The 25,336-nt window shown below is 40.5% G+C and overlaps 1 protein-coding gene across 2 annotated transcripts; it reads right to left on the bottom strand.

The window, feature by feature from the left end:
• Positions 1 to 322: 322 nt before the first annotated feature.
• Positions 323 to 25,336, bottom strand: trafd1 (TRAF-type zinc finger domain containing 1). 2 transcript variants are annotated; one of them, XM_061986272.1, is made up of 12 exons: positions 25,258 to 25,336; positions 24,562 to 24,610; positions 21,743 to 21,878; positions 12,160 to 12,213; positions 11,633 to 12,071; positions 8,998 to 9,240; positions 8,852 to 8,916; positions 5,608 to 5,859; positions 5,315 to 5,447; positions 4,875 to 5,085; positions 4,718 to 4,775; positions 323 to 1,021 (listed from the first exon to the last, which is right to left on the bottom strand). In XM_061986272.1, exons 2-12 carry the CDS (start codon positions 24,594 to 24,596, stop codon positions 983 to 985), a joined length of 1,665 nt encoding a protein of 554 aa, XP_061842256.1. In that variant the 5' UTR covers positions 24,597 to 24,610; positions 25,258 to 25,336; the 3' UTR covers positions 323 to 982. The 2 variants fall into 2 exon arrangements, with proteins under 2 accessions (XP_061842256.1, XP_061842254.1); XM_061986270.1 differs by having other exon boundaries at positions 24,865 to 25,300.

Here is a 25,336-nt window from a genome sequence, read left to right as displayed (position 1 = left end):
GGCGGAAGGCGGGGTACACCCTGGACAAGTCGCCACCTCATCGCAGGGCCAACACAGATAGACAGACAACATTCACACTCACATCCACACACTAGGGCCAATTTAGTGTTGCCAATCAACCTATCCCCAGGTGCATGTCTTTGGAAGTGGGAGGAAGCCGGAGTACCCGGAGGGAACCCACGCAGTCACGGGGAGAACATGCAAACTCCACACAGAAAGATCCCGAGCCCGGGATTGAACCCAAGACTACTCAGGACCTTCGTATTGTGAGGCAGATGCACTAACCCCTCTGCACTGTAGTCAAGGTGAAATACAGTAGACATTGGAACTATGCCACCAATGAAAATGTTGATGAACATTTATTGACATTAACCACACATCCAAGGAGTTACAGAGTACAGAGACGGTTGCTGTGCACAGAGAGGAAAACGATGCACGTGCATGAACAAACACCACACCAGGAGACGTCCATGTTCACATGCTCCTCTCTGGTTAGGATTGTTGTCTGATATGAAACCGGCAATGTTTTATTTCAAAATGAGACTCTTCACTTAGAAATGATTCGCTACAGATCTTCATACGTTTGTGGCACAGGAGTACATTTCATTGATACAAAACATAGTGTTCATTTTCTTTTGCAACATATGACAACAGAAAGCTCTGTGTTACCTAAAGTACTAAATATGAATATTCAACAGTATAAAAATGTTCTGTTGTTGAAAGATGCATAATCCAAGTGCTATTAAGGTTATACAAAGAAACATTCAAATTAAGGACGGTGATTACAAATGTTTTAGTTACAACAGATGACACAAAAAACATTTGAATATAAACCCAGACAAAAATGTAAAGTATAATATTTATAGCAAAAACCAAATAATTTCAAATGTTAACTGTAACGTGGTGTTGCTGCTGACACAGGCACTTATATATATTTATGATTTCAAAGATGGACAAAAAGGAAAAGCAGAGATCGAGCAGCTCATTCTTCTTCTTGTTCTTCATTCTGCTTCTTAGGGAGCTGGGAATGGGAGAAAAAGGTCAATAAAGAAAGTAAGTGCCAAATAAAATATTGCCTCGCCTTAACATGAAAAATCCACCCTAAAAAGGAAACTACTTTTTTTGTGACTTTCCCCATCATCTACAACGCTTATGTGAGACAAGAACACACGTGTATTTCCATTTTCTGTGCATTCTTGTAGTGAAACATCTGCTAGTACGAGGCAGCTAACAATACAGGTATCTATTCCACCTTTAAAGCGCTAAAAAATACATGAAACAAGCCAACAACGATGCATTTATATGCCTATTAACCAAGCTACAGTGACATTGTTATTCTAAGAGCTAACACAGAGGAATTACTTTTCTGGCGTAGGAACACATCGCCTTGCTCATACTGCTCCTCCGACCACTAGCGAGTAGTCAATCACTAGCTCACTTCAGTGTTATAACGTTGGTTGCGACCCGCCATAGAATTAAGAAGAAGGAGCTTGAGCTGCTTCTCTATTGCCTTTGCATTAGTAAAAGCACCGAGCCGGGAAGTTGGGAATCTTTGAAAATCCACACGCTACCTATATGGCGTGATACTGTGTGGATTTCAACAAATAAAACACAGCAAAAGACCATCCAAAAATTGCTACAAAACATTTTATCCCCCATTTAAGTGCCATGTCATCATGTATGTGCCTGTTACTACATTACATATTAGGGGTGTAACGGTACGTGTATTTGTATTGAACCGTTTCGGTATGGGGGTTTTGGTTCGGTTCGGAGGTGTACCGAACGAGTTGCCACACGAACATATTAAGTAGCCGCCTCCGCTTCTGTCTGCCTCTGTTTCTGTCAGTACTCTACACAGCACCCAGCATTGTCCCACCCACACAACCATCTGATTGGTTACTAATAGAGAGGCAACAGCCAATCAGCAGTGCGTATTCAGAGCGGTAACAGCCAATCAGCAGTGCGTATTCAGAGCGCATGTAGTCAGTGCTTAGCGTTTAGCAGGTAAGCATCAGGCAGCGGACTCTCCCCAAATTATAATAAACACCTCCCAGTCAACTACTAGTAACATCACTATGAGCCCGTTGACCTTCTAGAAATATAAAAGGCAGCTCAGCTCGCTCGCAGTCCTGGCTTGAGGTGAAGGCTAATTTGCTTTTAGCGTAACCTTAGGTCATTTTGCGGTGTGTGTGTGTGCGTGTGTGTGTGTGTGTGTGTGTTACGGACAGCAAAACCCTGTCTGTCTGTTAATTCACTTTACCCTTTTCTGTGTTGATTGAGCTGTGTTGAAGCAGCAAAAAAGGACATTATGTTAAATGTAGAGTTTCTGTCTCTGATAGTTGATATAATAATGTAACTGCATCATTAAAGGGGAACATTATCACCAGACCTATGTAAGCGTCAATATATACCTTGATGTTGCAGAAAAAAATACCTTTTTTTTAACCGATTTCCGAACTCTAAATGGGTGAATTTTGGCGAATTAAACGCCTTTCTATTATTCGCTCTCGGAGCGATGACGTCACAACGTGACGTCACATCGGGAAGCAATCCGCCATTTTCTCAAACACATTACAAACACCGAATCAAATCAGCTCTGTTATTTTCCGTTTTTTCGACTGTTTTCCGTCCCTTGGAGACATCATGCCTCGTCGGTGTGTTCTCGGAGGGTGTAACAACACGAACAGGGACGGATTCAAGTTGCACCAGTGGCCCAAAGATGCGAAAGTGGCAAGAAATTGGACGGAATTTGTTCAAAATACGAGGGTGTGGGGAAAGCCGACGAATATGGTCAGTCGTTTGTTCCGCACACTTTACCGACGAAAGCTATGCTACGACAGAGATGGCAAGAATGTGTGGATATCCTGCGACACTCAAAGCAGATGCATTTCCAACGATAAAGTCAAAGAAATCTGCCGCCAGACCCCCATTGAATCTGCCGGAGTGTGTGAGCTATTTAGGGACATAGGACCTCGGTAGCACGGCAAGCAATGGCGGCAGTTTGTTCCCACAGACAAGCGAGCTAAACCCCCTGGATGTCTTGGCTCACACCGCTTCTACCGTCCCTTAAGCCACCGAAGATGATCAAGAGAAGAATATTGACCCTGGCTTCCCTGGCCTGCTGAGATCAACTCCAAAACTGGACAGATCAGCTTTCAGGAAAAGAGAGCGGATGAGGGTATGTCTACAGAATATATTAATTGATGAAAACTTTATTCATTACTCGTGGTTTTACGTAAATGATTATACATAAACTATGTTTACCAATAATTTAGCTTAAAAACATTACAACACTTAAAAACAAACACATACCAATCGTTGGTTAGAAGGCGATCGCCGAATTCGTCCTCACTTTCTCCCGTGTCGCTGGCTGTCGTGTCGTTTTCGTCGGTTTCGCTTGCATACGGTTCAAACCGATATGGCTCAATAGCTTCAGTTTCTTCTTCAATTTCGCTTAAGCCGCTGAAATCCGAGTCTGAATCCGAGCTAATGTCGCTATACCTTGCTGTTCTATCCGCCATGTTTGTTTGTATTGGCATCACTGTGTGACGTCACAGGAAAATGGACGGGTGTATATAACGATGGTTAAAATCAGGCACTTTGAAGCTTTTTTTGAGGATATTGCGTGATGGGTAAAATTTTGAAAAAAACTTCGAAAAATAAAATAAGCCACTGGGAACTGATTTTTAATGGGTTTCACCCTTCTGAAATTGTGATAATGTTCCCCTTTAAGCCTACATGAACTCCATGGTGTTCAGGGATGAATAGCCTCTCCTATTGCTATTGTACCATTTTTTTCAGCTATAGTTACATTAATCATTAGTAATGCAGCAGCCTAGTTTTAAATGGCAGGGTCCCTGCTATCACATGTTGATAAAAATATAACATTTACATAATAAATCAACTACAGGCTTCCCAAATGCTGTAATAAATTAAGCATGATGAGTTGACTTGAAACTGTTTGATGTTGCACTTTTTGTATGTAGAAGAAATGTTTTGTCATTTTATTTAATCTGAGCAACAACTTGAGGCAGTTTAATGTTGATTAATGTGGGCAGGATTATTATAGTGTTCCCAATGTTAAAAGGATAAAGCCATTGTTTACAAATTTGCTAAATAAATAACCAAAAAATGTATATTTTGTTGTTTTCATACTGTACCAAAAATGAACCAAACCGTGACCTCTAAACCGAAATTTTTGTGTACCGTTACACCCCTATTACATATACCGGTATATGTTTTTTAGAGGGCTTTATCAGCGGAATAGATCATATCCCCATTACCTGAATTGCTCGTTAAAAAACTGTTAGTCAAAGGCGGTTATTTAGAACGCACAGAAAATGTGCAGACATGTGTGTTCTTGTCTCACATAAGGATTGTGGATGATTGGCGAAATTCCAAAAAAGTGTGCAGTTTCCCTAAAAAACCCATTAAAACGATATTTCCAGTCTCATAACTAATGAACCCATAAAAAAAATTAAAAAAAAATTCAAGACTGCTATTGTTTTTGTAGTTGTCATATGTATTATAAAAACCTGTTTCGCTGCCCCTTTGACCAGGTCACTCTTGTAAAAAAAAAAAAAAAAAAAAAAAAGATTTTAATCTCTAAGTTTTATTTACCTGGTTAAATAAAAGGAAAATAAATTAATACATAAATACAAATAAAGGCTTTGTCAATAACCTGACACCAAACAATAAGATTTGATAGTGAGCTTACCTTTGTTAACACATTTGTTCTGTTTCCTCTCCCCTCATGGTTCTCTGTTAAATGTAGTCTGGTGGACATACATAAAATCAACAAAAAACAGGATTCTCACATATACTACAAATACTTCTGATCCTTATATGGATTAACAGGTTTGAATTGGACCTACCCCTTTAGATAGTCCGATCCTGACTTGTCAGAGTCCAAAAAAGATGAGGGCTCGGCCTCTCTGCCATGCGGAGCTCGGTTGTGTGCAGAAACGTCACAGTTGGACGTCTTTCGCTGACTCGGCCGTCCAATGTAGCCTCTTGGCCATTCCCTTTGGGTTTGTACTGCCGGAGGGTCTCGATCCAATCCCAAATCCTGGTCCGATATGTCACCTGAATGGAAAAAAAACAAAACAAAGCAAGAGAATGTTGTCCCCTCAGCAGCCACAACATTGTATTGTTTACAAAAATAATAATGCACCCTTTTAATTGACGCTGTCAGACATGTATTAATTTACTAATATATTTATTATCGTGCAAGCAGAATTTGTAATGGTGTTTAGCGAGTTACTTTTTTAAACTATTATGTTCACCTGATTGCATGCTATAAATTACATCTAACCTTGGGGCTTTATTCTCCTCTGAAAATCTGGGGAAACTCGTCCAAACGCGTCCTTGGCAGAACTTTTCTTGATAGATGCTTTTGTTATATTGTTAAGTGGAAAGGCTGTTTGAGGGCGCATGTCACATTTATCCTACAAAGAAAGAAAAAACATTGCAGTTAAGACTACTACTAAATGATATCTTCAGAAGCAATCACCAAATACATGTTCAGTCTAGCTGAAAAAAAACAGGTTAAACTGTGATATTTGAAGATGTTGATCCTTCTGAACTGGAGGAGTTACCGGTACATACCTGATGGTGAAAAACGACGGCCTCTTCCAGGGCAACGCCGCAGAATTCGCATGGAATCACGACGTCGCCCTCTAGTGGACTTGCTGGTGGACTGTATGAAGCTGGCGAGACAGAGCGCGGGAAGGTGGGAATGTTGGAGGCCAGCGTGTTAGGGAGGCTTCGCATCAGACCAGAAGCATTCCTGTCCTCTTTAGGGGGAGACGACGGCTGCTTGCTGTAAGACGCAAAGGCGGACGCGGGGCTGCAGCCAGTCTTGAAAGACAAAAGAGACAAGCATGGAAATACAGAGTACCGTATTTTCCGCACTATAAGGCGCACCTAAAAACCAAAATTTTTCTCAAAAGCTGACAGTGCGCCTAATAACCCGGTGCGCTTTATTACGATTCATTTTCATAAAGTTTCGGTCTCGCAACTTCGGTAAACAGCCGCCATCTTTTTTCCCGGTAGAACAGGAAGCGCTTCTTCTTCTACGCAAGCAACCGCCAAGGAAAGCACCCGCCCCCATAGAACAGGAAGCGCTTCACCCGCCCCCGGAAGAAGAAGAAAAAACGCGCGGATATCACCGTACGTTTCATTTCCTGTTTACATCTGTAAAGACCACAAAATGGCTCCTACAAAGGACAAGGATCCGGTTCATAAAAAGACGCAATCTCTCCATCCGCACACGGATTACTACCGTATTTCACAGCAACTGATATTCCTGTGAACTGCACTGTGGAACGGGAGCACGTACGGTGAATATTCGCACCACAGAGAATGAGAAGTCATCCTTCACTGTGGTTCTAGCTTGCCATGCTAACTTCCACCCAGGGTGATATTCAAAAGGAAGACCTTGCCAAAAGAGACCTTTCCAGCCGGCGTCATCATAAAAGCTAACTCGAAGGGATGGATGGATGAAGAAAAGATGAGCGAGTGGTTAAGGGAAGTTTACGCGAAGAGGCCGGGTGGCTTTTTTCACACAGCTCCGAAGGCGAACACACCTTCACTAAGACGGGCAGATAGCGCCGGTCGACATACGCCAACATCTGCCAGTGGATCGTAAATGCCTGGGCAGATAGTTTCGGTCACAACTGTGGTCCGAGCTTTCCGGAAGGCAGGATTCACAGAACTGCTGCACAACAACAGCGACACTGAATCCGATGACTTCGACGAGGCGGAGCCGGCCATTTTTGGATCCCACGCTTGCGCAACTTTTCAATTTGGACACCGAAGACGAAGAATTCGAAGGATTTACGAATGAAGAATAACTTCAGAAGGTGAGCGCTATGTTTATTTTGTGTGTTGTGACATTAACGTTCGAGCAACATTATGTTGCTATTTATTGCTCTACACCATTTTGAATTTTACTATGTTTGTGATTGCACATTTGCGTACATTTTGGGACAGAGTTGTTAGAACGCTGGTTTTCAATATATTATTAAAGTTTGACTGAACTATCTGACTGTTTTTTTGACATTCACTTTAGCGCAGCGTTTTTTTGACATTCACTTTAGCGCAGCGTAGGCGCGGCTTTTAGTCCGGGGCGGCTTATTGGTGGACAAAATTATGAAATATGTAATTCATAGAAGGTGCGGCTAATAATCCGGTGCGCCTTATAGTGCGGAAAATACGGTACAGGACTTTAGGTCAAACTTAAGTTTTGAGAGGAAAATATGACGTGCATTCAAGTAAAACTGTTTGACATTCTAATGATAAAATTGCATTTGTGTCAAAATGTAGGGCACGTTTTTAAGTTAATTTTATTTACGTAAGCAAGTAATTTACTGTGATAAATTATCTAAATGATAAAAAAACTCTTTCACAGCACTAATTATTGTATATTCCAACTCCAAGCTGTATACATTATTGATTTAGGCATATATTGTGATAAATTTTGCATTAGTTTACTAAAGTGGCCTAGTGGTTAGAGTGTCCGTCCTGAGATCGGTAGGTTGAGAGTTCAAACCCCGGCCGAGTCATACCAAAGACTATAAAAATGGGACCCATTACCTCCCTGCTTGGCACTCAGCATCAAGGGTTGGAATTGAGGGTTAAATCACCAAAATGATTCCCGGGCGCAGCCACCGCTGCTGCCCACTGCTCCCCTCACCTCCCAGGGGGTGATCAAGGGTGATGGGTCAAATGCAGAGAATAATCTCGCCACACCTAGTGTGTGTGTGACAATCATTGGTACTTTAACTTTAACTTTTTAAGTGAAGTGGATTATAGTTTTAATAGTGCTTTTTCTCTCGTGAGTGACTCAAAGCATGAGAAACCCATTATCTACATTTAAGCTACATTTACAACAGTGTGGGTGTCACTGGGAGCAATGTGGGGTATGTGTCCAAGGACACAACACCAGTGACTCGGGTGGCAGAAGCTAAATTCGAAACAGGATCCCTCAAGTTGCTAGTCGGCTGCTCAACCATCTGAGCCATGTCACTAAAGTATTTAGTTAAAAATACCAGTTATTTTTCCAAAAGAAGAAATTAAATTAGTAACAAGATTACTGAATGTAATTAATTACCAGGAAAAGTATTTGTGTTACTTTAAAAAAAACACTCACAAAAAACCTTCAAATATCTTGCGTAAGTAAGTCATTGAGTGTGAAAGGTGCATTTCAAAATGTTGCGAAACTCACCAGAAAACTAGCCTAAAATTCTACGGCCTTTATTTAGGGTGGAATTTTATCTATAGACATCGCTTTTGGGTCCAGAACTGAGAAATAAGTGCCGATGTTGTCAACATTAGAGGACCTCTTTAAGGCTGGAATAAAATAAAATTAAAATAACAAAAATAGACCACCAGTCCGTGTGCCTCTGTAGGAATGCTACAATAATAATGGGCCCGGCAACGGCGTTGTAATGATTAAAAAGGGAATTAATTAAATTACCCGATTACACTGGAAAACAATGAGTACCGGTAGTTAAGTAGTATTTTGAACACTTAATCCTAACACTGGTAATGAGAGAGGGTGTGGCACAAGAAGATCAAGGTGTGCAAAATTATTAGAGGCAGCTAATTATCCTCAGGCAACAAAAAGATGATTACATTTACTATGCAAATCAATGAGGTAGGCAAGTAATTTTCTAAATGTGAACACATTTTGTATTCTCAGTATTTTTAACACTTTAACAGCCAGAAAATATATTTGAACCAATAAAAATGATCTTTAGCTCCAAATTTGGTCAGGGAGTCAATACTTTTTAACTTTAGAAAAGAAAGCTCTTGAACAGTGTCAGGTTATTAAGTTGACAAATCAAACCTGATGCAAGATGAGGTCCTCTTCAGGAAACAGCTCTTCACAAAACTCACAGGGAAGCATGATGTCTGCAAGACATCATTTGGATTTGTAATCAAGGATTCTTGCCAACTGAAAGGTTTAAAACAAAGAAACTGATTTCATTTCACCTGTTTGATCACGCTCCTGAACCGCACTTGTGCGAGGGGGGAAGTTTGAATAGTTGTTGTTGGACGTGGAGGAGGTTTTAGTGTGGTCCCAGATGTCACTCCACAGACTGGCCTCTCCACTGCCAGCCATGGACTCTCCGTCTGTCTGCAGGCTGAGGGCCAGCATGTAGTCCAGGCCTGATGAGTCCTCATCTTGAAGTGGCCACATACTGCTGTGGCTCAAGAAGTCGGTCTGTTCGGCCACTACAAGGAAAACACAATAGTTCAGAATTACAAAATGAAGTTCATGTGAATTAATGACGACTTGAGACAACACCTTCAAGCCACATCGATTGGCAGGCAAATTAGTATACAACAGGAAACAGTTCCAGTGAAATGACTAGTTTCTAGATAAAACTACACTGCCATATTGTTTCCGTTATTCATTGCAATGACAGAGGAGTAAAAGTGGTTGAAATGGTGGCGATAATACTCCCTGATTTTATAAATCTACCCCGTTAATTGTTTTAAATTCTTATTCCCTTTTACTACTATGTAAGCTATTAGTTTTATATAAAAAAATATCAATAAACATTCCAATATCACAGCACATGACGTCGCAGATGCTCCGTCGTACAATATCATACCTGCCAACTTTTGAAATCAGAAAAACCTAGTAGCCAGGGTCCAGGGGCCGCAGGCCCCGGTAGGTCCAGGACAAAGTCCTGGTGGGGGGTTCAGGTTCGCCCCCCGACGCAAAATGATTATTAGGATTCAGACAGGTTAAAATGTTGCTAAAACCATCACTTTTGTATCAGTCACAGTGACTTTTCAAAACAAAAATATTACAGCAAAAATCATATGGGTTGATTGACATGTTTATTCTGTAAGCTAACTTCAATAGTTTGAAATTATTTTGACAGTTAATGCCAGTTATCCTGTCAACCTTTCACAAGACTTCAATTTGTTAATTGAAAGTATAAACAGTGTAAACACTTTTTACAGTAAACAAATGGTAAAACAGTACTAAACAATTCCTTTAAAAAATAAATTGGTGTCATTATTAACTTTCTGTCCAAGCTTGTATAATCTACTGCCTTGTTCAATTGTAAAAAATATTCTGTGCCTAAAATTCACATTTCTATCACAATTATCATACTGTAAACATGGTAAGCTAACTTCATTAAAATGAATAGTCCTGTCAATAGCATGGAATTACAATTCAAATGTATTTTTTTTGTAAGCCTTTCAAAAGAATTCAAAATATGAAAAATTAATGAAAATTAATTTAAGCCATCAGACACTTGAAAAGTGGCACATCACATCTCTAATGTAATCATTTTAACTTTTCAACAGAAATAGCACTGCAAAAATATTAAGGACATACTTCTGTATTTTGGTAGTTATGCTGTCAACATTTAACAAGATTTCTTCAACTTGGACTTGAAAGCATAAACAGTATAAACACTTTTAACAGTATAACAGTACTAAACAATTCCAATAGATAACATTGGTGTCATTACCTTTTTGTGGCTAAAATCCAAAAAACGTTGAAAGTTTTCCACTTGTATCGCTAGCAACGGCATTAGACTTGTGTTTTTTTGTCCCAACGTGGTCTTTTACATCGCTAATTCCTCCGTGTCCGATCGAAAAATCTTGTCTGCACAAGGTGCAATTCGCGTAGTTTTCACCCTTTTTGGAACGGATAATTATTCCCGGATAGGCTTTTGAATATTCTTCACGGAATGACTGCAGTTTTCTTTTCGGTTTAAGACTCGTTTGCGATTTTTCTCCGGCTGATTCCATGATCGTTCGCTTGTTTGGAAACAATGGCAACAGGTGCCTCGTGCTTGGCAGCGATGCTATAAATAGCCTCGCGCATGGCATTCGGAATGGCTCGATAGGAAGTTACGGGAAGCCGTGTCGATTGTCATTGTTACGCGATTTTGTGAATAAAACTTAAAAAAAAAAAAATTTTTTAATTAATGAAAAACCGTATTTTTTATCACTGTAACCGTAACCCGGAATAGGTTGATGAAAACCGTACTAATTACGGGAAAACCGGAGTAGTTGGCAGGTATGCAATATTGGGAGTCCAGGAAGTGGCGTATTGCTCGCATATGTGTGGACCGATTGGGTCTTCGGTTTAGTGACAGTGCTAACGGTGTTAGGAGAGCTGCTGTAGCAATGAAGTTAAAAAAAGAACATCAGATTTTGTGCTTCTGTTGGGACGCTACATTATTTAAAAGGACATTACTTGCACAATGTCACCGCCGAGCATTTGTTGCAGGTTATTGAGTAAGTATTAATTTAGCACAGGAATAAAGCACCAATAGTGTCTTATTTTTTTTGGTTCAGTTATTACCTTGCAAGTCGGCACTGGTGCTATTATAGAACCGGGTTTCGGTACCTATACCTAGTCTTTATCACATTTCAGCCCTAAACAAAAATACCAAAACATGTAATGTTTTGTTTTGTTAAACCTTTGAAGGTCTTTTGATTAAATGATGTCACGGTTTTGAATTACTATAATATTTAATTACAAGCTTGATATTTTTGTTTAGAACTGAGGTTTATTGACATTTTAGGCAGAAAAAGGAACGGGCAGTTCATCTGGTAGTAGTAAAAATACTGTTAAAAGAGAAACAAAACTTACATTGGCTGGATGTCATATTCCTCGGGGTGATATTCTTCCAGTCTTCGCTGCCCTGTGGTCCCCTTGCAGAGTTGTAAAATCTTGATTCAAATGTGCGAGGAAAGACCTGATGTTTAGCTGCACTGAGGTTGTTATCCTTTGGACCTCGCTCTTCTGCTCTGAGGGGGTTTCGGATGGAGTGGCCCTCAAACCAGGACCCTGGGGGCTGCAGGTCTGCTGGATTGCGACCAGAGCTGCGGTTGTTCCTCTCTTGGAGCAAAGCGGGGCTCCCGCATAACATCGGATGCAGGGCTTTTTCCCTCAACATCACGTTGCACTTGCACTGTGGACAAGGCTCCGTACGAGCGCCACAGTAATCCTCATGCTCTTTGGATTGACTGAAGACAACCTCCAACTCACAGTACTGGCACAGGACCAATCGTTGAGAGCAGTCAGAGTTCTGCAAAGTTGCAAAAGACGTTAGGATGCATGAGCAGTCATGAAAGTGTTCATGCTGAGAATTGACAAAATAACTAAATCAGACTTACCTGGTGAACTTCAATTTGATTCTTGTTTATCTTGAGTCCACATTTGCAAGTAATCTGAAATTTAAAGGATCACAAAATATAGAATAAATTATTAATAGTCCTACCTAGTGTATATTGTGTTTTGTCTTGAAAAAAAAAACTACTGATACACATGTCGCGTTAATAGTACTGTTAATGAAATGTTTTACAGCAAATAATTCAACTCTGAAAAAGTTATACAGTTTGGATTTTGACAGAAATGTTTGTTATCCCCTAAAACAAATTAATCATTGTAACAATTACTATATTACATTTTTGCACGATGAAACCGAAATTGTGTTTTTTATATTCAAGTTAAATGTGATCCCGAAAATTAAGAGCACCCTAGAGGAGAGAAAAACTGAGTTAGAACCTGCAGAGAAACAAAGAAAGAAGAGCAGACCCAGCTGTCAAAAACGAGAGTATTTCAAGTCCTCTTCTACTGATGTTTTCCTCAAGATGAAGAAATGCTGAAAGAGCATGAGCAAACTCAGACTTTGGAAGAGCATAATGCTCATAAGGTTAATCATATTAGTTTTTAAAGTAATAATGGACCAAGGTGACAAAAACATGCAATTAAGTGATCAAAATAATAGTTTTACATGTCTTCATCCACATTGTCTATGTGGGGAATGGGCTCCAGTTCTATGGATGACGTCACACCAAGAAGAGGCGGCATATGTAGTCTGGCAATGGAAAGGTGGTGTTCCAGGTACAGTTAGTTTTCTACCCATTACTCAAAAACTAATTGGGAAATCACTGCTGAAAAATACATTAAGAGAACTTCCAATCTTCAGTCATCAGGACGCTATGGGTCCTTTTAATATTCAAAATAAACTGCTGCTTAAACCCATGTGGCAATGAATGTTACTTTAAACTGGTAGCAAAATGATGTAGTGGTCAGCTTGTTTGTCTCACAGTCTGGAATTTCCAGGTTTTATCTGGGTGCTGCGGCTTTCTCTCACATTCCAAACTGTTAAAAAATGTTAAATGAAAAGGTTTAACTATTAATCAATGGGGGTCATCTTCAGACAAGTTAGCCAATGGATATCCAAATCCTTGTGGTTCCCAATGCATTTGGCCAGTTCTGTCGAGTTCTCCACTCCCACATTCTCCTAAGTACATCCACGTCTGTTGGCGTTCAACGTCCTTTTGGTCGGTGCCCGTGTGTTGGCTCTCAGAGCACAAGCTTGCTAGCAGGATGTTCTGGAAGTGACTTGTACGTTTTATCCTCCTGGATGCCACCATGTCACTCAGCCTTGGCAGACCCTCTGAGATGCTTGTTGGTAACATGCTTGTTCTGGTTAATGTTCAGTAACACACAGCATTCTGCTGTAGCATCAATCCAGTGACTTCTGTAAGGCGGGCTTCAGGAGCCACAAAAGAGCACAGACTCCACAATTGCTTGGAAAAAGCTCTGTTGAGGGAAATTGGATTTCGACACACTAGACATGGCATTCAGAGCTCTCCATGCAAGCACCTTCCTCAACTTAATGTCCTAATGAATGAATTACCCAGGAAACAAGGTACTTGCGCTCGCCAACTTCTGCCAGACGGTGCATGGGGAATGTTAGATTGTTTTAAGTGAGGATGTTGGTTTTCCTTGCATTCAGCTTGAGACCGACCCTGGTGCAGTCTGCCTCCACTCTGTTCAGGAGCTCTTGTAACTGGCTCAGACAACAGGCAGATGCCATCTGCATAGTACAGGTCTGCTAGGCCTACAGCACTTCCGAGGTTAAGGTTGTACTCCCGTCCAGTAATGTTTTTCTGAGTGCGTAGTCCAGTGCTATGACAAAGAAGAATAGGGCAAGCGTGTCCCCCTGCAGCACAACTGTTTAGATGACAAACCCCTCTGTGTCTCTGTCTGGTGTCTTCACCTTGACTATTGCGTTCTTGTGCATGACCGTTATGGCCCTTAGCAGGTTAGGGGGGGGACGCCGTAAGCCTTGTGGATACAGCGGTCCTGCCTTTTCTGAACCCATTTCAGTTGTCCTTCAGATGAGGGTCAATAGCAACCCAAATGCGGTTTAGTATCATGCGGTTGTACATATTTGCTGTGACACAGTTCAGGCTAATGCCACCATCGTTTTCCGACTTAGACAGAGCTCCTGACTCCAGAGGGCCAATATATCAGGCTAAATTAAATTAAACTAATCAATTCTAAATTGTCCATAGACGTTGCATATGAGTGGTTGTTTGTCTATGTGAGTCCTGTGATAGACTGGTGACCAGTCGAGGGTGTAGACCGCCTCTCGCCCAAAGTCAGCTGAGATTGAACGGACTGTAGATTGTTGTCTGTACTGTTTGAAATTTTATGACAGAGTTTATTCATTATCCCACATATAATTGGTTTCAAATGAGAAATCGCGCTTGGAGTCAAATCAAAAAGGTCGATCAGCATCAGCGATTGACTTGTGTTCAAGACCGGCCAATGGCATAAACACTATGCGGTTGTTTAGGGCCACAACCATTAGGGGGGGGCCAGAGCTGTGTATAGAGAGAGTATGGCCAACTCTGGTTTAAATGTAACTTAGATATTGGGTTTCACTATGTAAAAGCGCTTTGAGTCACTAGAGAAAAGCGTTATATAAATATAATTCACTTCACTTCACCACTTCTGTTTCAAAGTTGGTAGCAAATATGACACACTGTAGTCACACGAGGGGTTTTTGACCAATCAGAGAGAGTACGGCCAGAAGATCTCCTAAATGATTGGTCAAAAGTGCCTCCTGAGACTACAGGGCGCCATGTTTGCTACCAACTTTGAAACAGAGTTGGCCATATTATCTCTATACACAGCTCTGATGGCAATTGATCACTCGCACTGCAGGTGTTTGCTTGTTCTACTTTGATGGACTGAATGAGCTCATGCATACAATTTTACTATGTTTCTGATTAACTTTTCTTCAGCGGTGAGTCAACATGTCCTTTGTAAGAGTTTGTTCAGTTTAGCAGCATTACAGCTAGGCCTGGGCCGATATTCGCTAAGTCAATTAACAGACGATAAATAAAAATTAAGTCGGTAAGTTTTCCAGTGTCGATAAATCGCCATGATCATGCTTCAAGAGCATTCATGCTTTTCGTTGCTTTTAGTAATTACGCACGTTAGTGCCATAGCAGAATGAAAAGAAGGGGGTGAATTATTTTTATTTTATTATCTTTTTGTGGGGAGGCGGGGCCGCTGGCCCACTAGCATCACACAGTCCAACTAGTTAGCATGTAGCAGCCAACAGACAAAATTATCACAAAACCAAATGCCAACACACCAGTGTGGGAATATTTCAGTTAAAACCTTTAGAACAACATGAATCTATCAATACCGAGGAGCCAGTTTGCCGAATGTGTGCAAATAATACAACCAAGAAACACAACCAACCGACAGTCCACTCATTTTGCGTTTGGTGAACAAGCCAGGTCAGTGTAAACATAACAGTACAAAATAGTGTGGGTTCATAGAAAGTGTAGTTAAATACATCGCCAAAGACATGCTGCCTTTTAAAACTGTTGAAAAAAATAGCATTTCTAAAAATACTGCAAGACATTCGACAGACATTTGTTATGTTGTCATGTCATAGTTCCACACTCGGAATCTGCCAGACTTAAGTTATTTTTTTGCATATGACCTGTTATTACATCTGCTTATACAGCAACAAAAATGATTCCCGGGCGCGGCCACCGCTGCTGCCCACTGCTCTCCTCACCTCTCAGAGGGTGAACAAGGGGATGGGTCAAATGCAGAGGACAAATTTCACCACACCTAGTGTGTGTGTGACAATCATTGGTACTTTAACTTAACTTAAACTTAAAAGTATTGTTTATATTGTTACTCCGCACTTTTGTTTAAAAAGATCCTTACTTGATTGTCAGTTAAGTAATGTACAACTCTACCTCTGCTTACATGTTCAATATTGAAGTGTAACTTTGTATTTCAGGCCCTCCTCAACATTTTTTTTATTGCCTTTTGTCATTTTTATTTAGGTGCAACATTTTGCCAACAAAATATATTTTATTATTATTTGTTTGTTTTATTTAACTTGTAGATTAAAAATGTTCATGCCAATTACAATGTTAACATAAACAAGAAATACAAGTTTATTGCATTTGAAAGATGCAATATGTGTTATTATTAGATATTATCATTACATCAATGGTTAAATTGGTGTCATAAACATTTTGGCAATAATATAATTTATCAGCATTAATTTGTAGGTCAATAAATCGTCAAACAAAATTTGTTATCGGACCAGGCCTAATTACGGCCGCATCCATTCAACATTCCATAGAGATAATTGCTAATATAGCGTCACACTAAATTGGCCCTAGTGTGTGAATGTGAGTGTGAATGTTGTCTGTCTATCTGTGTAGGCCCTGCAATGAGATGGCAACTTGTCCAGGGTGTACCCCGCCTTCTGCCCGTGTGCAGCTGAGATAGGCTCCAGCACCCCCTGCGACCCCAAAAGGGAAAAGCGGTAGAAAATGGATGGATGGATAGTGTCACTTTGAATGCCGCCATAATACACATTTATGGCCGTATTTATCATATTTATCATTTATAAGGCTCTTTTAGGTTTAATACCTCCATACTTGTGTACTCTGTTACAAAGAAAAAGCAGCTCTTACGCATTACGTTCTAACAATTTGTATGTTTTAACTGTTCCTCATGTACGGACGGAATTTGGCAAAAGAGCTTTTGGCATTGCTGCTCCTATGGCATGGAATGCATTGCAGACGAAACTGAAACTTACAGAACTACTTCCATTTGGAGCCTTCTGTTCTGTCCTGAGGGACAGGCAGCGAGAGACGTTTGCACAGTGCCTGTGTTTTTAAAAGGTGTAAATCTTTTTTGTTTTACAGTTCTCTTATGTATTTTAAAATGTATGTCTTAACGTATTATTTTTTTGAAACTGCTCTGTGACATGTGCTGTTGACCTCTTGGCCAGGTCACTCTTGTGAAAGAAATCTTGATCTCAATGGGTTTCTCATCTGGTTAAATAAAGGTTCTATTTCTATAACGACCACACTTTTTAAGTTTATATTGTAGCCAAACCTTTTCCCTGAAGATGTAGAGAACTTTCATTTGTTCATAGTTTTTACTTATTTATTGTGTTTGGTTTTCTTTTTCAATTAATGACAAAGAAATTGTAGACCTCCATGCTTTTCCAAGTTTCCATGTAGAATGATGTCTGGAGCACAAGATAGTTCAATATGTCTGGGAACTACACCGACGAATAATCCATGATATCACTCGACAAATCTTTTTTTTTTATAAAGTGTAGGGATCTATTCCATTGCATAGTTGGATTTTTTGCTCGCATCTACTTTTTGCAGCGAGATCTAGGCCCATTGCGTAGTCATGTAGTTCACGCGCTGCTGCTGCACAACAGCCATCTTGGCTTGGTTGCCCACCGCATTTTTTCACTTCTGGGAAGAAGTCACGTGTTGGAATACAAGCAATTGAACATATAGGAATTAACTGAATTGTAGATGTCAAAGAAGTATTTTTGTTTATTGTTCTTTATAGGTGGGAATCTGTGGGCACTTCACGATTCAATTCCGATTCTTGTGGTGACAATTTGATTCAGAATCGATTCAAGGTTCGACGCCATTCTCCTAAAATATTGTTTGGTATATAAATTAAACCTTTTCAATACAGGTTACAAAACTCGTATTGACGGCTGACGTATGACTTATACGCAGTGTTGGCCTAAAACAAATGAATATTTAAAAAAAATGTATTTACAGAAATCACAGCCTGTTAATCAAGCTGATAAAACAAAATAGAACAACCCCAACTCCAACCCAACCTTAGCTTTACAATATTTTATATAAATATAAATTTACAAAGCAAACCGAGAAGACATGCAAATACATAACTAACAAGTGAGTGATGAATAGCTCTCTAATGTTTTTATTTCAAAAATTGATTCTTAACAAAATAGTTTATTTTTTATTGATTTTAGGAAATTATGGGTCAATTTAGAATCAGAACTAAAAATTGCGATTTGAATGTGAATCGATTTGTTTTAGCCCACCCATTGTTCATACATGATTATTTTTAGTAAATACAAATGTTTATGTAACTTCCATCCATCCATTTTCTACCGCTTGTCCCTTTCGGGGTCGCGGGGGGTGCTGGAGCCTATCTCAGCTGCATTCGGGCGGTAGGCGGGGTACACCCTGGACAAGTCGACACCTCATCGCAGGGCTAACACAGATAGACAGACAACATTCACACTCACATTAGGCCACACTAGGGCCAATTTAGTGTTGCCAATCAACCTATCCCCAGGTGCATGTTTTTGGAGGTGGGAGGAAGCCGGAGTACCCGGAGGGAGAACATGCAAACTCCACACAGAAGGATCCCAAGCCCGTGATTGAACTCAGGACCTTTGTAATGTGAGGCACATGCACTAACCCGTTTTACCGTGCTGCCTGTTTATGTAGCTTGTAATATATTAATACATATTTGTATAAATATCTAATTAAAAAAGTACCTAATTTGCGTTTTATTTGGATGTGTCTTTTGCACACGCTCAAGATCCCATAACCTAATATACTTCTGATCGCCAAGAATAATACAGCAATCCCTTGTTTATCGCTGGTTAATGGTTCCAAGCCTGTCCGTGGTTAATGAAATTCCAGGAAGTAGAAATGATTCATGAATGAAATATTTTTAGATCTAGAGTAAAAAAAACAAATGTGTTTTTTTAACATTGAGATAGCCCTCTAGACATGAAATAGCACCAAAGTAGTCACCTTTACAAACCGCAAACTTCGAAGTGCGATGTGGCGAGGGACGACTGTATCACAATACTCACTTAGCTGCAATCAGCCCCTAGTGTGTTACATGAGTATTGTATTTTTCAGACTATAAGGCACACTTAAAATCCTTTCATTTTCTCAAAACTCGACAGTGCGCCTTATAACCCGGTGCGCATAATGTACGGAATAATTTTGGTTGTGCTTACCGACCTCGAAGCTATTTTATTTGGTACATGGTGAAATGATAAGTGTGACCAGTAGATGGCAGTCACACATAAGAGATACGTGTAGACTGCAATATGACTCAAGTAAACAACACCAAAATGTTGTATGTTCCATTGAAAATATAGAACATTACACACGGTTCTCAAAAATCTATCAAAATGTTTTAGTACGACTTTGGTAAGCTATAAAGCCGCACCGCTTGATGGATTGTACTGTGCTTCAACATACGAGTAATATTATGGTGTGTGTATAAGGTGAGACATTATCTGGCGTTTTTTTCGCAATATTATGCAAAAGCAACTCTTCTTACCTTCTGGTACCTGCTGATCTGTATTTGGGATCTACATAAGTCCTGAAAATGTGCGCGTTTCCGCCTTTGTAGTCCGTGCCGACACAATAGTCGATAAGCTTCTTCTTTTTCTCTGTCTTCTTGTTATGGGACATTAATCCTCTGCTGTTGCCATTTCTCATATAAAGTAGTGTAAAGTTCTTACTTATATCTGTCAGTAAACTCGTCATGAAAGCGCTAAAACATACCGGTGTAGTGAGTTTACATAATTCACCCAAGGAAATTTAGTTAGTACAGAGTTCGGGTCGGATGGTTTTTCACGGGACACATTTGTTGCACTAGTGAGCCACGGATGAGGAGATGCTGCTCCGTTATTGATTTAAGTAAAGTCTGAATGTCATTAAAACAGTTAGCTCCGTCTTTTGACACTTCTTCCACCCCCGTCCTTGCACGCTACACCGCTACAACAAAGATGACGGAGAAAAGACGCTGTCGAAGGTGAGCCACATAAATAAGACCGCCCACAAAACGGCGCATCCTGAAGCGAGTCAGAAAGCCGCTTGAAGATGATCTGTAAAACATAATCTATGCAACATTTTGACTAAACCATTACATGTTATGTAGACCACAAGGAAGTGTTTTCGATTTAGAAAAAAAAAATAGTAATATGACCCCTTTAATGCGCCCTATAACCCAGTGCGCCTTTTGTATGAAAATACACCTGACTAGACCTGCTCATCGGCAGTACGCCTTATAACCCGGTGCGCCCTATGGTCCGGAAAATACTGTAATAGTAAAGACGGACATGGGGCCAAAGACAAGATCAGCCCTGCTTTTCTTGGAACATGTGTGGTATCCAGTGGTGTGCCGTCAGGGCAAGCAAGGCCTTCTCTGCTGGCCTAACGCAACCAGAAATTTTGATCATAAATAAAGATAAAAAAATTGTTTTATTTACTTTCCCTAAATATTTAAAATTATTAATATTATTTTCATGTCATATTATGCACGTGCCTGTGCTGTTGTTTTTAGTTTTAGTTTGTATCCAATTAAAATTCAGCTAGCTTATGTTGCCATTTTGTACGAAATCTGCCAGACGCCTTCAGAATCAACAATGCTGACGTCCGTGCACTGTAAGTGAACGGGACATACAGTTGATAGACAGTTGAGATAGCCAATCAGATCACGAGTTGTTGTCAGTAAGGACTTCTAGATGGCCTCACGTTGAACGTGGCATTCAAGCGTCCTGTGATTGGATACTCAACGGGACCGTTAGTGGGAGAATTTGAGAACACATAGAGTTGAGAGACAGTTGCGATAGCCAATCAGATCACAAGTTGTTGAGAGCTGCTGTTCTGTTACAACTAAAAGTTGTAAACTCTTGTTGTTAAAGTGTGTCATGCTTGTCATTTAATTAACATTGTAACATGTGTATTTGTCGCCATCATATGGCCAGGGCAGTTAATATATGGTAAGTGTGTACATTGAATCAAACTTTATTGACCGGAAGTTCCATAAGCCAAGCAGATAAATTTACGGTATATGTTTTAATTGCTGATGTGTTATAATTGATTTTTAAATGCACCAGAAAATAACACGTTTTGTATACTGTTGATGTGATTCAATGGCCAGCAGGGCGTAAATGTGTTCTTGTATAGTATTTCTCCAGCAATGGTCATGTGCTGACATCAATTATGGTATTTTGAGAGGTAATGATTGAAGTGGGAGATCACTGAAGGCCTAGGTGGGAAAAGCACGGCCCGCCACTGCCTCGAACTGGAAGTCTCTCCAGAGAGTGGTGAGGACGGCGGAAAAGATCATCACGACTCCTCTTCCTCCTATCCAGGAAATCGCAAAAAGCCGCTGCCTGACCAAGGCTCAGAAAATCTGTAGAGACTCCTCTCACCCCCACCAAGGACTGTTTTCACTGCTGGATTCTAGAAAAGGGTTCCGCAGCCTACGTAGCAGAACCTCCAGATTCTGTAACAGCTTCTTCCCTCAGGCCATAAGACGAACGCATCAAAATAATTCCCTCAATTCCCCCCCAAAAAACGGACTAACTCGATGGAACATAAAGACAATATAACATACATCCATAAACGTGGATGCATATGAAAAGTGCAATATATTTATCTGTACAGTAACCTATTTATTTATATCTGCACCTTATTGCTCTTTTATCCTGCACTACAACGAGCTAATGCAACGAAATTCCGTTCTTATCTGTACTGTAAAGTTCAAATTTGAATGACAATAAAAAGGAAGTCTCTAAGTGGTATCACTGTACTGTACCTGGATGTGCTCCTGCTGCTTGTGCTCCTGCAGCTCTGAACGTGGCACCGGCTCCTGGCATACATCACAGAGGGCGATGTTTCTCCGACAGTGGATCTCATGTGTTGTAAAATTTGCTTCCGGAATGTCATGCTTGCTAAAAAAAAAAAAAAAAAAAAAAAAAAAAAAAAAAGCATTAGAAAAGGCAACAACAAAATTATTTAAATGCTGAGATCAACAACGCCATCAAGATCCTTGGTCTCCAGTACAAAAAGAACTATAGTAACCCAGAGTCCCTCAAGTCACTGCGCTATGGCGAGATCATGATCATGACAGATCAGGATCAAGATGGCTCTCACATTAAAGGCTTGCTGATCAACTTCATCCACCACAACTGGCCCTCATGTGGTGGATGAAGATGTGTTGTGTCATGTGTTGTGGGGATCCCATGCTTGCCAACCTTGAGACCTCCGAATTCGGGAGATTGGTGTTTGGGGGGGTGGGGGTAGCGGGGGTTGTATACTGTAGCTCCAGGAAGAGTTAGTGCTGCAAGGGGTTCTGGGTATTTGTTCTGTTGTGTTTATGTTGTGTTACGGTGCGGATGTTCTCCCGAAATGTGTTTGTCATTCTTGTTTGGTGTGGGTTCACAGTGTGGCGCATATTTGTAACAGTGTTAAAGTTGTTTATACGGCCAACCTCAGTGTGACCTGTATGGCTGTTGATCAAGAATGCATTGCATTCACTTATGTGTGTGTAAAAGCCGCATATATTATGTGACTGGGCCGGCACGCTGTTTGTATGGAGGAAAAGCAGACGTGACGACAGGTTGTAGAGCACGCTAAAGGCAGTGCATTTAAGGCACGCCCCCAATATTGTTGTCCGGGAGGAAATCGGGAGAAATTTGGGAGAATGGTTGCCCCGGGAGATTTTCGGGAGGGGCACTGAGATTCGGGAGTCTCCCGGAAAAATCGGGAGGGTTGGCAAGTACACACACATCTGCGGTCCTCTCCAAGGTTTCTCATTTTCCCATTGGGTTGAGTTTTTCCTTGTCCTGATGTGGGATCTGAACAGAGGATGTCGTTGTGGCTTGTGTAGCCCTTTGAGACACTTGTGATTTAGGACTATATAAATAAAGATTGATTTATTGATATTCACCACATAATGGAGAAAACAAACCTACTTTGGTCATGTGATTGACTGTATGTTCTCTGCTCGCTGTACATATCCTACCAAGTCAGACCTACACTGTTTCAATGTCCATTTCTCTGATGATGCAATTGTTGATGACTGAAGTGCTGTTATCAACCAAACCCTCCTCATCCCACCCCCCGAATTGTAAATAATGTAAATAATTAAATGTATATACTCTGATGATTAACTCGTGTGATGACTGTATTATGATGATAGTATATATTTGTACCATGAATTGATTTACATGGACCCCGACTCAAACAAGTTGAAAAACTTATTCGGGTGTTACCATTTAGTGGTCAATTGTACGGAATATGTACTGAACTGTGCAATCTACTAATAAAAGTTCCAAGGTAATCAAAAAGGTCAACCAACGAACAAGATTTCTCTATAGAATCTCCTCTCTGGTCAACAAAAGCACCATGAAGATTCTAGCGGGAACTCTCGTTCAACCCTTTTTCGATTACGCATGCACCTCCTGGTACCCTAGCACCTCCAAAACCCTCAAATCTAGACTCCAAACATCCCAGAACAAGCTAGTCAGATTACTTCTAGACCTCCACCGCAGATCACACCTCACTCCTACCCACTTCTCCAAAGTGGGCTGGCTCAGGGTGGAGGACAGAGTAAAACAACTTGCACCGAGCCTAGTCTATAAAATCCGCTACACCTCCCTGATACCGAAGTACATGTCAAACTACTTCCTTAACGTAAATGACCGCCATAACCACAACACCAGGGGGAGTTCCACAAACCACGTTAAACCCAGATTCCGATCTAACAAAGGTCTTAACTCATCCTCTTTCTATGCCACATCAATATGGAATGCACTCCCAACAGGTGTAAAAGAAAGGGCATATCTATCCTCCTTCAAAACCACACTAAAAGAACACCTCCAGGCAACTTCAACCCTCAACTAACACCCTCCCTTCCACATCCTACCTCCCCGGTTTGTAAATAATCAAATGTAAATGATCAAATGTAGGTACTTATTCTTATGCTTTCTGATCTCTCTCTCTCTCTATGTCCACTACTTGCTGTACATATCCTACCAAGTCAGTCCTACACTGTTCCAATGTCCATTTCTCTGATGATGCAGTTGTTGATGACTGAAGTGTTGATATCAACCAAACCTTATCCCCCGCCCCCGGATTGTAAATAATGTAAATAATTCAATGTATATACTCCGATGATTAACTTGTGTGATGACTGTATTATGATGATAGTATAATAAGTTGAAAAACTTATTCGGGTGTTACCATTTAGACTAGACTTCTTTTTTATCGTCATTCAAATTTGAACTTTACAGCACAGATAAGAACGAAATTTTGTTACATAAGCTCATGGTAGTGCATGATAAAAAAGCAATAAGGTGCATATGTAAATAAATAAATAGGTAACTGTACAGGTAAATATATTGCACTTTTACCACATGTGTTCACGTTTATGGATGTATGTTATATTGTCTTTTTTATTCCAGCGAGTTAATCCATTTTGGGGGGAGTTGAGGGTATACTTTAATTATGATGCGTTCAAGAGCCTTACGGCCTGAGGGAAGAATTTAGTGGTCAATTGTACGGAATATGTACTGTACTGTGCAATCTACTAATAAAAGTTTCAATCAATCAATCAAAAATGGCTACACTTACCAATTTCCACAAAAGTGAGTGTTTTCATCCGCCATGGTCGTCCAAAAGCCTGCAAAGAGGATCAATTTAAACACTCAGGGCCTGAACTTTGACATGAAAACGTCCACTAAAAATCACATCTATGTCACGTTACAGCAGGAAGACTTGTTAAAAAGACGGACGGACAAGTTAAACGAGAGACATCTCCACACGTTTGACAGTAGCTCGGAGGAATGTAACGACATTTTTTCTTTTTAAAAGACGACAGTTGTTAAATATGCAGAAAAGATAAAAGAGGTTGACAGCTTCTTTCATTTTGCTCACCCGGCAATCCTTCGTCGGCTAGCTAACGTTAGCAGACACAGGCGGACTTCAGAAAAGAGAAACGACGAGCATCTCAACCCAAAGCGGGAGTGTTTTTAAGCACACTTAAAATAGAAATGGCGTTCGAGATGACGCCTGTGGTTTGGCTATGTAGCCTAGTAACCTTCAACTAGCCAATGCTAACAAACTTGCCGAGCGCAAACTAGCCTGGCTATTATAGCAGGAAGCTAGCTGTAGCGTCAAGCTAGCATCATCAGGTTTCTGTCACCCGCGACAGCAAAAAGAAGAGCGGTGACAGTCATGTTATGATCAGTTACGCCGGTCGATTGATCTGTAAATGATAAAAACGGAATAAATATGGAAATTCGCAGACGAAGGCCAATCGCTACAAACCCCAGTACGCATCAGTTTATTTCCTCTTTGCTATGTCAATATCATAGCGCGCTGGACTGTGCCCAGATTTTAGCCCTTC

This window comes from Nerophis lumbriciformis, linkage group LG12 (assembly GCF_033978685.3).
Source record: "Nerophis lumbriciformis linkage group LG12, RoL_Nlum_v2.1, whole genome shotgun sequence".
Classification (NCBI taxonomy): domain Eukaryota; kingdom Metazoa; phylum Chordata; class Actinopteri; order Syngnathiformes; family Syngnathidae; genus Nerophis; species Nerophis lumbriciformis.
The sequence above is the reverse complement of the archived record's forward strand: the minus strand, read 5'-3'. Positions and strand labels throughout refer to the sequence as shown.

Excerpts from the sequence above, each read along its gene's own strand:
- trafd1 (XM_061986272.1), bottom strand. The coding sequence starts at position 24,596 with ATGGCGGATGAAAACACTCACTTTTGTGGAAATTG. Across the intron at positions 5,086-5,314 it reads GAGGAGAATAAAGCCCCAAG|GTGACATATCGGACCAGGAT; the intron begins GTTAGATGTAAT and ends TTTTCCATTCAG. Across the intron at positions 4,776-4,874 it reads GGATCGGACTATCTAAAGGG|ACTACATTTAACAGAGAACC; the intron begins GTAGGTCCAATT and ends TATGTCCACCAG.